General features: G+C 39.4%; 2 protein-coding genes across 9 annotated transcripts in view; both read left to right on the top strand.

Annotated features, from left to right (window-relative positions):
- LOC136828045 (uncharacterized) overlaps window positions 1-11,443 on the top strand; it is a 423,623-nt gene extending 412,180 nt beyond the window's left edge. For all 8 annotated transcript variants that reach the window (XM_067085735.1, XM_067085737.1, XM_067085734.1 and 5 more), the window contains one exon: window positions 8,162-11,443. In XM_067085735.1, the coding sequence (XP_066941836.1) occupies window positions 8,222-10,915 (2,694 nt within the window). In that variant the 5' untranslated portion in view covers window positions 8,162-8,221 and the 3' untranslated portion in view covers window positions 10,916-11,443. The remainder of the gene's footprint in view (window positions 1-8,161) is intronic.
- A 1,637-nt stretch (window positions 11,444-13,080) lies between these two features.
- LOC136828043 (BRCA2-interacting transcriptional repressor EMSY) overlaps window positions 13,081-13,912 on the top strand; it is a 41,052-nt gene continuing 40,220 nt past the window's right edge. The window contains exon 1 of the mRNA XM_067085719.1: window positions 13,081-13,221. The gene's annotated coding sequence lies outside the window, so the exon portion shown is untranslated. The remainder of the gene's footprint in view (window positions 13,222-13,912) is intronic.

Here is a 13,912-nt window from a genome sequence, read left to right as displayed (position 1 = left end):
AGCTCATAAGAGACTTATTCGTCTATCCTTTGGTCGGATTGAAAGAAATTTGAGAATATGACATAAAATGTGAGATTATGCTTTCATTCTCTTTCATTTGACGTCTCCGATATTTGGGAAATGATGCAGGTGTACATTTTTCCTGCTAATAATCGCTATATTTTTGGCACTTTCACAACTGTTGTGTGTCTCCAGAATGTAGAAGTTCCTGCCAGCCTATGTATGTCCTGAGGAATTCAACAACTCTTTTTGAAAGGTAGTTTTGTGATCACGTCAAAAGTCCCTCTGCCACCTCGCTTTCTGTAGTGTGAACTCAGTTGAAGTCTTTTCCACAAGAAAAACCAGTGGTCTAGCGAAGAATAGAATGAAAATTAAAACAAAATCGAAAAGTTGTTACATTTAAAATTCGGAAAGTATCCATCCTTTCTCGGAGTCGAATACAAACGAATACTTGTAAATCATTTCAAACTCGGATTGCAACGCAGACTTACGAAGTAAATAAATTAGTTATTTCTCGTGATTCAATATTCCTTTATTTTTCATCCGCTTCCAGGTCTTTTCGACCATTCATACGTGTCTTCCTTGGATATTGGCCTGTGTCATGGTTGTAATTATAAATATTACTAAAATCCAGCCTGCTGTTTTTCAAAATATCCTGTCAGCTAATTGACACATTACGAGACGATTACGAAAACTTGCTTGCAATGTCTTGACTATTTTAAAGACATAATTTATCAGCAAATTATTGACAACGGTTGAGTTGAAAACTATGGTGATAAACTCTAGTATAATTGTTTTGCTTTCAGACGAATGAGATAATGAAAATGTCGATGTGGATGAAAAACGCAGTTGTTGAAATGCAGCCGTGAAAGACAAAGTTCCGAAATCGCCAGGAGTAATATAGTAAGCTGTGGGGAATGACAATTTGTGAATTCATCAAATGTTTTGAAACCAAAATGAATTAATGACTCGATTAAAAAAAAAAGGAACTAAACTGTTTTAAGTTATTATTTACGACTATTGGATTGAAGGAGTGAAGTGAATGAATAACTTTAAGAACAGCCCAACGCAATATCGAGGTTCACCAGTATAGAATCCCTGGCGAGTGGAGTCCCCGAAAAAGAGCTGGCGCCTATGGGCTGAGAGAGAGAGAGAGAGAGAGAGAGAGAGAGAGAGAGAGAGAGAGAGAGAGAGAGATATGGGGGTGTAAACTGAAAAACGGTGGGATGGATTTAATGACCCAAAGTCTTGTTAGATGCTGAGTTCCTCCCTTATAAAAGCTGACCTGAGACGAGATTGAGACACTCGATAAACATTAAGAGAACCTTGCGACGAACGGAAGGGACCGGACCTGGCTGGTAGATAGCTATAGTAGCAGTAGCAGTAGCAGTAGTAGCTCCTCTATAGATATTATTGAAGCAGGTTCTCTCTCTCTCTCTCTCTCTCTCTCTCTCTCTCTCTCTCTCTCTCTCTCTCTCTCTCTCTCTGCCTAGATTACATAATCATCATATAGACATGATAATAAAAATACTTTTGCTATTGCATTTACTGTCTGTATAAAATTCTTCTTTTTTCCTAAATTATTACCATTCTCAGGAGCGTATTCAAATTCATGTCACCGCCGGTAATAAGTTAAAAACTTGTAAATTTATGTTATTAAAGAAAGGAGTCGAATTCACAGATGATTATTTCAAAACTTATCCGCAGTGTTTATGGATTTTCTTTTTATTTCGTTATGGTAGTATTGCTTGGATTCACTTTCTGCCCAAGAGCTAGGATTTTAACCGTCGAGCAACCTGACAGCCTTTAAAACAAACAGTGGCTGCTTGTAATTAGAATTGTACATTGGGAGATTTCCTTATTTTGGTTTCCTCCGTTGTACATCATTTCACTTTCCGCTGGATTGTATGTTAGGCGATATCTCGCTCTAGTTCTCTCCATCTACCGGTGGCTCATCTTTAAGGTCTGCGTTCTTGGAGGCTTCTAATCGACATTATTGTTTTTAAAAATAATCTACGGTATGTGTGCTCCATATTTCGCCCGACCCAAAAAATTCTCTCTCTCTCTCTCTCTCTCTCTCTCTCTCTCTCTCTCTCTCTCTCTCTCTGTCCGAGGTTACGGGTGAACCAAAATGTGTGTCAAAGCTGTATAAATGACCCCGGTTGTCTTATGAAAATGTTCAGCAAATAATTAAAGCGTTCAGTCGATTATAGAAAAATCTGACAGAGCACCAATACTTGACTTACTTTTTAGTTTTCTGTGAAAGAAAACTATTTTGCCGGCTTTGTCTGTCCGTCTGCGCTTTATTCTGTCCGCACTTTTTCTGTCCGTGCTTTTTCTGTCCGCCCTCAGATCTTGAAAACTACTGAGGTTAGATGGCTGCAAGTTGGTATGTTGATCATCCACCCTCCAATCATCAAACATGCCAAATTGCAGCCCTCTAGACTCGGTAGTTTTTCTTTCATTTAAGGTTAAAGTTAGCCATAATCGTGCTTCTGGCAACGATATAGGATAGGCCATCACCGGGCCGTGGTTGAAGTTTCACGGTCCGCGGCTCGTACAGCATTATACCGAGACCACCGAAAGATGTAGATCTATTTTCTGTTGCCTTGATTATACGCTGTAGCGGCTGTACATAGAACTCGATTGCGCCGAGGAAACTTCAGCGCATTTTTACCTGTTAGTTTTTGTTTTTCATTTAACGCCACTGATAATACTCTTCTGTGTCAGCAATGTTACTTAGTACTCTGTTCCTTTCAAGTACTCTGTACTAAGGGAAGTATTTGTATGCTTTTAGTAGTTAAATATTAGTAACAGTGCATGAGAGAGCTGTATTATATCCAGTAATGAAAACACATTTTTCGTGTTTGTATTGAATGGTTAAGAAAAAGCCACTGTATTTGCTCGCTTAAACTTGGTTGTATGCAGTGGCTTTTTCTTAACCGCTATAATATATGTTATTAGGTTTACGTAGCCAGCAGAAAGGTTACACGTAGAGAGAGAGAGAGAGAGAGAGAGAGAGAGAGATTCTGATCACTATAGCGTGTCGAGCGAGAGAAATGTTCTCATCACAATAATATATATATATATATATATATATATATATATATATATATATATATATATATATATATATATATATATATATATATATATATATATAGAGAGAGAGAGAGAGATAGAGAGAGAGAGAGAGAGAGAGAGAGAGAGATTCTCATCACGATAGCATGTCGAGGAAGGAAATATTCTATCATAGTAATATATACGTATATATATATATATATATATATATATATATATATATATATATATATATATATATATAATTATATATATTTATACAGAGAGAGAGAGAGAGAGAGAGAGAGAGAGAGAGATTCTCATCACGAAAGCGTGTCGAAGAAGAGAAATATTCTCATCACAGTAATATATACGTATATATATATATATATATATATATATATATATATATATATATATATATATAGAGAGAGAGAGAGAGAGAGAGAGAGAGAGAGAGAGAGAGAGAGAGAGAGAGAGAGAGAGAGATTCTCATCACGATAGCGTGTCGAGAGGGAGAGAAATATTCTCATCGCAATAACCTATCTAAATCCAAATTATGTACATTCACTGATCCCACGATATGTCTTTTTCAGAGTTAATTGGAAGACCACTCTGTAATATCTACGGACTCCTCAGAAGCCCAAGAACCTGAGCTGGCATAAGGCCACCTAAAATCTTAAACAGCCACAACTCTAATAAAACGCCATAGAGCTTGTAATTCCTGCACCAAGTCTCTTTTAATTAAAATTGATCATTGTTTCATCTCTGGAATTCATTTGCGTCTTATTTACTTCGTTTTTTGCGTTTCGGCTTATTGAAGTTTAAATTCCTTTTCCTCCGGTCGATGTGATTCATGTCGCGTCTCCGCTCGTATTTTGGGGTACTATCATTTCTTCCCTTATTTATTTTCTCAGCCACGTACGCTGAGGGGCCAGCAAAGCAAAGGATATATAGCCATTTCATATATTCTCTTTTATCTCTCTCCGCCATTGCGCCTCCATTTCATGGGCGCCCTCACCTCAGGTATGCTTCCAGAGATAGGCCTAGCAGGGGCATCCGGGGCTCGCGTTCAGTTGGGTGTTGCGCCCGCGACGGAAAACTGTTTTTCTCGTGTGGTTTTCTTTCCTTCCTTGCTTGTGGCTATATGGTCGTTGACTTTGTCATTTAATGCAAACATTTGACTTTGTCATTTAATGCAAACATTGTTGTAGTTATTATTGTTGTTTTGGTGTTTTTCGAAGATTCAATGTACTTTTAATCATGCATTAGGACCAAAGCCACAGGGACTAAGTAAACGAATATATTCTTGCGTCGTGTTCATTACCATTTTTCTTCTTGCGTTTTAATATGTAACAGGTATTAATTCTTCCATTATGTTTTATAAATCAAAGGACAGAGCGTCAGAAACAAATGGTCAGTAGTTAAATTGGTTTTCGTATCTTGATTTATACCTTCGTTGGTTGTTCTTAATAACTACCAGATTTTCTAGTATTCAGTAATTGTAACTTTTTGTTTTGTCGAGGTACAGCTCCACATTTGAGGAGAGTGGTATCGATCCTCAACGCTGTGTGCACTTTTTTTCAAGGGAATGGATTGTCTAACAAGGACAAGGAAGTTGAAACTGTTTCCTCCCACCTAATGTGGCACATGAACGCGCCTCAGAGCCCCACACTGGAATATAACACGTTCAGATATGGTCAGGCTGAACTCGAGAGGAGATATTATCGCAGTGCGCCTTAAAAAAAATAAGAAGCAGAAGAAGAAGGAAAGAGAGGGAATATGGCTTCAGTAAGGAATGCTTTAGATCGGCCTCCCAGAAAAAAAAACTAAGAAATGATTTCCTGTGTCATTTCGATGCTTTAACGGCAAGCACAAAATGCTTTGACTGAATTAGCATGATATTCAATACTGCATTGCTTCCTCCTCAATCTTAACTGTATTTTGTCTTTCTCCAAAGTTTTTGGTCGTAATTAATTCTCTTTGAACTGAAGGTTTCATTAATTTCTCTCCCGAGAGCATTATCATTGGTCTTGTAGATGAGTGCAGATTGAAATATTAATTTTTAATACTGTATTATACAGACGCTCACTGATTCATTTATATGAACCAGAGAATATCCCCGAGGCACACGCCAGTGAAAAACTTCTATGATAACCGGAACTCAGTTTTCGAGAAATTAATATTCTTATATAAGGTTATTTATTGCTGTGCATCTCGGCTCTATTTCCTAAATTCATAAACTCTGTTTGCATTAATTTTTTTACTGAGTGAAAAGGATTAACTATTATTATTATTATTGTTATTATTATTATTATTATTATTATTTAAAGAAGAGTCACTTTTTTATTATTATTATTATTATTATTATTATTATTATTATTATTATTATTATTATTATTATTATTGTTATTATTATTATTATTCCAAATCTTCTTCACAATCCCGTGAATATGTTTATAAAATACAAAATCCACATTTATGTAAAGTACTGTATTTACAAATAATAAAATGAATTCCAGGAGCTTTCGAGAGCACGCTCAGCTCCCTTCTTCTAGCTGAAGAAGGGAGCTGAGCAAGCTCTCGAAAGCTCCTGGAATTCATTTTATTATTTGTAAATACAGTACTTTACATAAATGTGGATTTTGTATTTTATTTTATTATTATCATTATTATTATTATTATTATTATTATTATTATTATTATTATTATTATTATTATTATTATTATTATTATTCAGTAGATGAAACCTATTCATATGGAACAATCCCCATAGGGGCCACTGACTTAGATTTCAAACTTCAAAACAATACGGTGTTCATTAGTAAGAAGAGATCCCACTTATTAAAAAAAGACAAAAATTAATTAATAAATTAATAAAATGATAAAAATGTATTAAAATGCAAGGAGAATGGCATTAGGGTAGTAATGCACTGCATCTTCGCTTGAACTTCTGAAGTTCCAGTTGCGCTACATCTTCAGTAGGGAGGCTGTTCCACAGTCTAACGGTGTGAGGAATAAAGGACCTCTGGAACTTTGGAGAAGTTCGACAGCGAGGCTAAACATTTATCGCATACTGGTGCTGCTGTTCAGCGAATCTGGTGGCGCTCCCTTACCAGACCTCTCTTTGTGAGAAGTCATTTAAATAGCAAGTGGGTCTGACCCATCCTTTATTCTTGTATTTATGATGTATGACCTCTGCCATCGAAATTGAGAAAAAAGCAATATTTTTTTTTACCGTGTTTTGTGTTTTAACAAAATATCTCAAGAACAGATGAACAAGTTCGGATGAAACCTTTTGAACACATTCATCGAACCCTATCGCCATTTTTTAATATTTACTAAAGAATCCCGGAGACCGAGCAAGTAGACCGGTAACCAAATTTAATAATGACAATCTCTACCATAAAGATAGTATATTCTTCGTTTTTAACGTGCTTTTTTTCCCATTTTTATATGGGGTAAGCACGATGCCTTCTTTTGAAGGACTTTGATTTGTCGGTGGGGTAGGCCATAGCCTCGATCGGCTGCCCTGCCTGACATCGCCTACTTATTAGTTAAACTCCTCCTGATATTTAAATCAGGAATGCACAAGTAAGATATCGTTCAGCTCTAAAGGAGATTAGGATTATAATGAAATGGATTTCAATCCAAAGTGGCGCCCCTGCAGTGCCTTAAAGCAAGAAAGTCCTTATAATGACCATTGGTTCTTTTGGCAAGAGGTGAAAAGTTTAGTGCGATCTCCGTAGATTTATCCAGCGACCACACTGACCCTATAGTAGCTAATGGTCACTTCACCAGATACGTATGTAATTGTAATAGCCACAATGCTCTCCTAACTTCTTGAATTCATCACAATTTCTGGATACGCTTGTCGCTAGAAAGCCTGAGATCCAAATGCAAGAATATATTTTGTATTCTTGAAATTGGATTTGAGGCTTTGTAGTGACAAGCATATCAAAGAGTTTGAAGAATCCGAGAAGTTAAGAGGGCATTGTGGTTATTACAATTACGTACTCATCCTGTGTTTACAGGCACATATCAATTCATATACAGTCTGTTTTGCTGTAAGAGTTAGTCCCTTTCACTTGAAATAGTAATTTTTCCTCCTTCGCTTTCTCTTTTCTTGTAATGGGACGCTGTGTTCTTTTGTGCTTCTTTCGTCTATCACTTTATTTTGAGTCACGAAACATGATGATTTCGGCACGGGATAGCTGTCAGTTCAGCATAGTGAATCTGAAACCGGCTTCATCTCTCTCTCTCTCTCTCTCTCTCTCTCTCTCTCTCTCTCTCTCAAGAAACGGAGGACGAAAAGCCAAGGTTATATAACGTATCCGTTTGTGTATTTCTAAGATAATTGTGATTTTATTGACCCGATGTCTACAAGTGTAACTTTGAGAGCCGAAAAACTCTAGTTAGATTTTATATGGGGAATTTAGACTGATATCCGCCTTCTGTGAGCCAAATGAAGCCGACTCCAGATTTTACCGAGTGGGTCAATTAGGGCTTTTTGTGTCATTTATAATTGTTTGGAAATCATTTTCATCTTGCTTTCGTTATATTGCAACTGAAATCCCATTAATTTACACCTCACATGTAAATCTTTCATTCCATTTCAACATAAGACCTACGTTAACAAAGAATCTTTCGAAGTTTTCTTCATTTTTAACCTTTTTATCACTATAATGTTTGATGTCTATACAACTTTTATAATGTGAACCTTTAGCAGATAATAATTCTTTTTTCAGATTTAGTGAAATTATGAGACCTTTTTGGAAATGTGGCGTTAAAATTCTTTGGTTGTCTGTTGTGGTACAAAAAAATGAATAAGTTTCTTCACTTTTACACTAGGCATGTGAAACTAGTCTTTATCATTATATATCAATAATTGGCCCAGTAAACAGAATACAGAGCTCCTGTTGTATCACAGTACAGCTTGTTGGGGATGATGTGTGCAATATTTCAAGGGTCATGTGACATTTTTAAATATATGTTTTATAATGAATAAATTTGTATTCTTAACTGTGATTAGTATCCTTTAATTTTAGTCTAAACCGAAATGAGCACGAATATTCGGACTAACATAGATTTTCTCTTGCAGGGAAGCTGTGGAGATAGCCTGTGGCCCGGCGATACCGGGTGATTTGTCGGCAATGTGAAAATGAAGGCCGGCCCCGCCCCGGCCGGGGACCCTCACCCCTCACACACGCCGGACCAGGCCACACAACCCAGGGCTGATCCAGGGGCAAATGCGCCGCCCTCGAACGCCACCGTGACTGACACTACCTCCACAGGCGGTAGTGCCAGTGAAGGTGGTGGGCGATGGGCGGCAGCTGTTCTTCTCCTCACCCATGTTGTAGAAGTGGCCGCCATGGTGACTGTAATTCTTTCGTTTGCCTTCCCTACAACGGGGAGTGAGACTTCTGGAACATCTGACGACGACGACAGTGCTATCAATCTCTGGAAGAACCCTGAACTGGCTCTGCAGATAGCATTGACGACAGCACCTCTAGTTTTAATAACAGCCATTTCATTGGTTTGGGCAGTTCGGGCGCAAGACTTCTCAGGCAGAGCAACTGCTCGAATGCTATGCTGGTTGCTGCACATCCTTCAGGCATCAATACTATGGAGATTTCTCAAAGTACATCTAGCTTTTGATTCTAGCGATGTTGCAGAGCTAGGGACACTGCGTTTTGTTCAGGTTCACGTTCATACTTTGCCCTTCCTGGTTATGCACATGGCCATAATTCTTGGCGAACCTGTAGCCCCTGGGGTTATACTTGTTTTGGCTGCAACAGTATTGGTAGTTTCCGCAGTGGTGGCAGTTGTTGTAGCCACAACAGCTAGTCATAGTTCTCGACCATCATCATTGACTCCCCCAACAATCACACAGGTGGCCCACAACCCCATTCATGGTAGGCAGCAAGGATCAGAGCACACCCACAACCATGATTATGCTGCTCGAGTAGTTGTGGCTGTCACTACAGCTTGTGTTCTGTGGAGTAGAGCAGTAGCTGTTGCAGCTTTGTTTTGTTTAACTATCACATGGACTAGTGTTCTGGTAGCTATTCACTGGTTTGCAGCACTTGTTTGGCTCTGTCTGCAGGATGAGCTAGAGCCCACTACTCTTGGTCCAGTACGTAAACTGTTGCGAAGGGTATTTCTAGCTTATCTCTTGCTCTGGGACTGGCACGTTTTCCGTGATGATGCCTCTGCTATGACAGTGTGTGCACGACCTCGTCTCCCGGCTGCATATTATTCAATCACAGCAATTCAAAATGTGGCAGTCACTGCTACCTGGTACACTGCAAGTAAAGTTGCTTTGCCAGTGGTTAGAACTGCAATTCTCTCCTCAGTGTTAGCTGCCCAGGCTGTGGCATTGCTGCTCTTGGCACTTTCCTACCTCTATTGCTCCTCGCTCTTACCCTCCTGGCCTCGTAATAAGGCCTGTGCCTTTGCCAGGACGGCCTCACTAGTCACCCCCAATGCCAAGTCAGCATCTGCCAATGGCCCTAATGACATTCCTGACCATGATAACTCTTCATACGTTGACTTCAAGGATGCAGAGGATGGTGTGGTACCTGATGCTAGTAAAGACAATGTAAATGTGGAGGATGGTAAAGATCCAGTTGCAACTCCATTAAAGAACCTCCCACCGATGGCTCATTCTACACCTCGTTCACCCTTACCTTTGGCGCCGCGACTGATGGCAGCTCACTTACCACCAACCATGTTTAGTTTTTCACATGACATCCTCCCTCCTCGACTCACAAAATCAGAGCGTTCTTCTACAGACAATGGCTCTTTCAATTCTAGAAATACTAACACTTTACCAACTCAGCTCCCTCCTGAATATGATTTGCTGCACAGAGCTCATGGATCATTCTCAGACAGTTTTAGCTCACTTTCTTGTGGTACTATTAATCGTGCAACAGCCAATGCTAGGGCACTATCAGTGCACGATCCTAGAAATCAACGCACACCACCCCCAACAAGTAAACCATCATTTGCATCACACTCATCCTGCAGAAATGGTTATTGCCATTGTAAAATGTTTGATGGCATTGAAGGCCCGTGTGATGTTGAAGAAGAGGATGAAGAGGAAGAGAAAGCAATAGATGAAAAACCAGGACGCACTGAAATAAGTTGCATTGAAAAAATAAAGAATGGTCATATAATAAGAATTGGTAATCACTCCTTGAAATCAAGAGCTGTGACAAGTAATGCTGAAGTTCTTCATGGTTCTTCTGATCAAGATAAGACTGCGTGTGAGTCAGCACCTCAAGTTGCTGTTGTGCGAGGCATTCAGAGATTCCGAGTTGTGTGTGCTGCTTGCTTTCATGCACATGATCCCCTTCTAACTCGCTGTCATGTTCATACACCTTTAACGGAAACACCAATTAGTTCCAGGTGCCAGACTGCACCTCTTTCACGCTGCCATACTGCAGGTGCACTCAGCCAGTCTTGTGGTGGACTGGGTGGGGGGTCAAGTACTGACTATCCATCTGACACAGAAGTAACGGCAACAGCTGATACTTTAAGTTCAGCATCAGCAGATTCACATTCTACGTATACCACATGGCCTGTGGGCCGTGGCCCTGGTATGGCCCGCCTTCTGCAGTTACACCCAGGTTCTCATGACTACGTCACTGCTTGGTTGCGGCATCAGCAGGCTCGTGGCCCCAGAGTTCCGCCGCCTCCACCACATCAGGCGCCAAATGACTCTTCAAATTCGGCCATTCCTGATGCACCCGTTCGTCGTCAGCGTCGACCCCGCCGCCACCTGCCTCGCCCTCTGCGACACAAGGATCCTCCACCACCTCATTTATTGCAGGACCTAGAGACGGTTGTATGACTAAAAACAATAACTGAATGGTAATGGAAGAAAAATTGTAAATGTGTGATGTACTAGTGTTCTTTTTTTTTTACAAGTAACTGGTGCCTGTGTGTATATTATGAAGTGTTGGGCATCCTATAATGTGCAGCTACCTAATGGAAAATAAACATTGAAACGTACTGAGTAAAATATAATGTAATGGGTGGCAGGAGTGTAACCGTGTGAGCGCAGGTGTAAAAATATTAGTGGTACATTACAGTACAGTCTCAGGGCGCGGACGGGTGGGAACCCAGTGAGGTTCCTCTGCTCAGCGGGCCCGGGTAGCCCAAAAATAAATTCGAAGTTGAGGAACATCCCTCCCACCACCCTCATTACCTGGGGTGGTGGGTGGGACTACCTGGGGCTCCCCGGGCCCTATTGTCTATTGTAAGTCATGTAAATACGCCCTTGGCTGGCACTTTTGGCCTTGCCATGAATGACACAGATTGTATGCTAAGTACTTTATAACACTTTTATATTCTATTTTAAGATAAAGATACTTTTGGAGCCTTACTTTTTATTTATCCTTTTTATGTAAGTCATGGTGTTCTCTGCTTCGATCACGAATCACAGTTAGATCAGTCAGACTGAGAAAGGTAGCAAGGAAATGCAAAGGCTTCCCTTGACCTTAAACTCAGAATACTAAGTATGACCCAAAAGAAGTAATATCTTTGTTATATAATATATAGAATTTGGCACAAAATATTTCTTGAGATTCTTTAAGCGAAAATAAAAGCATCTCATCCCATGGCTTGACAGAAGAAAAGTTTGAAGACAAAGAGGTGGAACTTGATTCAACGAACTGTTGTGCTCACTGTATATCATTTAACTGTGAACTGGGGCAAATGAGTGCCATTATATTCCTAGAATACTGCGCATTTAAAAGGAATGCCATGAACATACCCATTGCTTTGAGTTACTGGCAGATTTGCCAGTGCAGAACGAGATTTATCAAAGGCTCAAATGAACCTTGCATATAAAAAAAAAAAAATCACGAGAACCAGCATCCATCTGACGAAAGTTCTGGTCTCAAAGTTTTGTCAGTGGCTTATATTAGATGGACGTCTGTTTTCTAACAGATGTAACCAATGTGAATCATTATTAAGCATTAAGACTCATATGTCCCAGCGCTTGGCCTCTGACCCTAATTCTATATTCCTATTTCCCATTAAGAATTTGGGTGACATCGTGTTCCGATCGTCAGTTCTTAAGTGATAAAACATAATATAACAAAATGGAACTGAAATCCAATGAGGGTTTTCAGTGAACTCCATGGAAAACGCATTAATTGGGCTTGTTTACCACCAACACCCCCTCCAGTTAACCCGTTGGGAAAACTGCGGAAAACTAGTTGCTGGGTTTAAGTGATCACATCAGATTTATTCTAAGGGGACAGATATCTGCCACCATCTGTCGCACTTCCTAAGATATATTCATTTCCTTGCAGACTTCTTCTCATAGCAGCTCCTACTGAGGAAAAATGCTTACAAATGGTTCATAGTTATGACATATGGTACATTGCAAAACTGGAAAATAAATTTTATGGAGATGAAAGTTTTACAGATGCATAGCAGCCATAGTAGAGCCAGAATTCGATAACGAAGACAGCAAATAATTGAAATTTAACCAAAAGTTTTTTGTATGGAACATATAATAATCTATACATCTTTTATAATAAATGGAAAACTGGTACATAAAAAAATACTAGCACCCCTGCTGCATTTGATATTAACCACGAAGTCTCTCTCTCTCTCTCTCTCTCTCTCTCTCTCTCTCTCTCTCTCTCTCTCTCTCTCTCTCTCTCTCTCTCTCTGTAAACAGGGAACTGATAAATGAAGGTAAAAAAAAGTCGGAGAAGCTTTGGGCCCATCTTATTGGTTAAGAAAAATAAATAAATCTTGTTTTATTAAAGCTCATTTATCCCTTAAAACTGAATCGATTAAGCACGCGAAACATTCACCACTTTTGGACTCCTGTTATTAACGATTAATACAGAAATGTAACAAAGGTTCAAATTTGTCACGAAAGCAGCTATACGCTCGTAGCCCATTCTCAACCCAAGCGTTATTTTAGAGTCATTGCGCTGCGTTCAGCACTACGGTCAATGAACGAAGAATGAGGCAGATAGACAAACAGCTGGAGTAGTGCTTCTTACCATGAAGTGACTGTGAAGTGGATTCGTCTGGCTTCACGTTCTAGTGTAGGAAATGCAGTTCCTTGCGTTTGCAATGGACTCGTCCTCCTTCGATGAAGCTGTGACAGTTTGACATCTGATTACATGATAGGCAAGTCGGTTTAGGTGACTGAATTTGGACCGTCACTCAATGGCGTCATAGTTCATAATTATGTTAACCACCGCGCACCTATATTCCCCGAGTGAACAGAATTTTTCCGATAGCTTAGGGTGACGACAGTCTTGCAGTCAGTACTTATTACTCGTCGATTGTCAATATGCATTATTACGGTCTCTGACCAACATAAACAAGTCATAGCTACTGTTCTAGCTTTGTACCATGTCCAGAAACAATCGTTTCAGTTTAAGGTCCCATCACGATGCTGAAAGTCATGGCGTATCACTAGACCCCAAACTTCTACAACATATAAAGTTGCTAACTTGTTTCCTTGAACTTCAATGCAACACAGGTCCATATATTGATAATATTATTATTACTTGGGAAGAGGCCTACTTTCAGCTATATTTCATTAAACAATGTTTCCGCGTAGTAGAAAGTGACAAGATTGCTCAAATATACACCACGGTTTAAAATTCTGTGTTTAGTATAGATAAAACGGTAAATATAGGCATTGATATTTACGTCCTTCAATGAGTTAAATGTCTGTAAGAATTGTGTGTATATTTACTGAATGTATGCAAGATCAGATGCAAAGGCTATATTCATGTCTCCCCATGGAAGTAAACTTGATGCATTCACTCTCCGAAGAAAAATAGGAAAAATTGCTCAAAAGAAGCTCTTG

This window comes from Macrobrachium rosenbergii, chromosome 42, assembly GCF_040412425.1.
Source record: "Macrobrachium rosenbergii isolate ZJJX-2024 chromosome 42, ASM4041242v1, whole genome shotgun sequence".
Lineage (NCBI taxonomy): Eukaryota > Metazoa > Arthropoda > Malacostraca > Decapoda > Palaemonidae > Macrobrachium > Macrobrachium rosenbergii.
The sequence above is the reverse complement of the archived record's forward strand: the minus strand, read 5'-3'. Positions and strand labels throughout refer to the sequence as shown.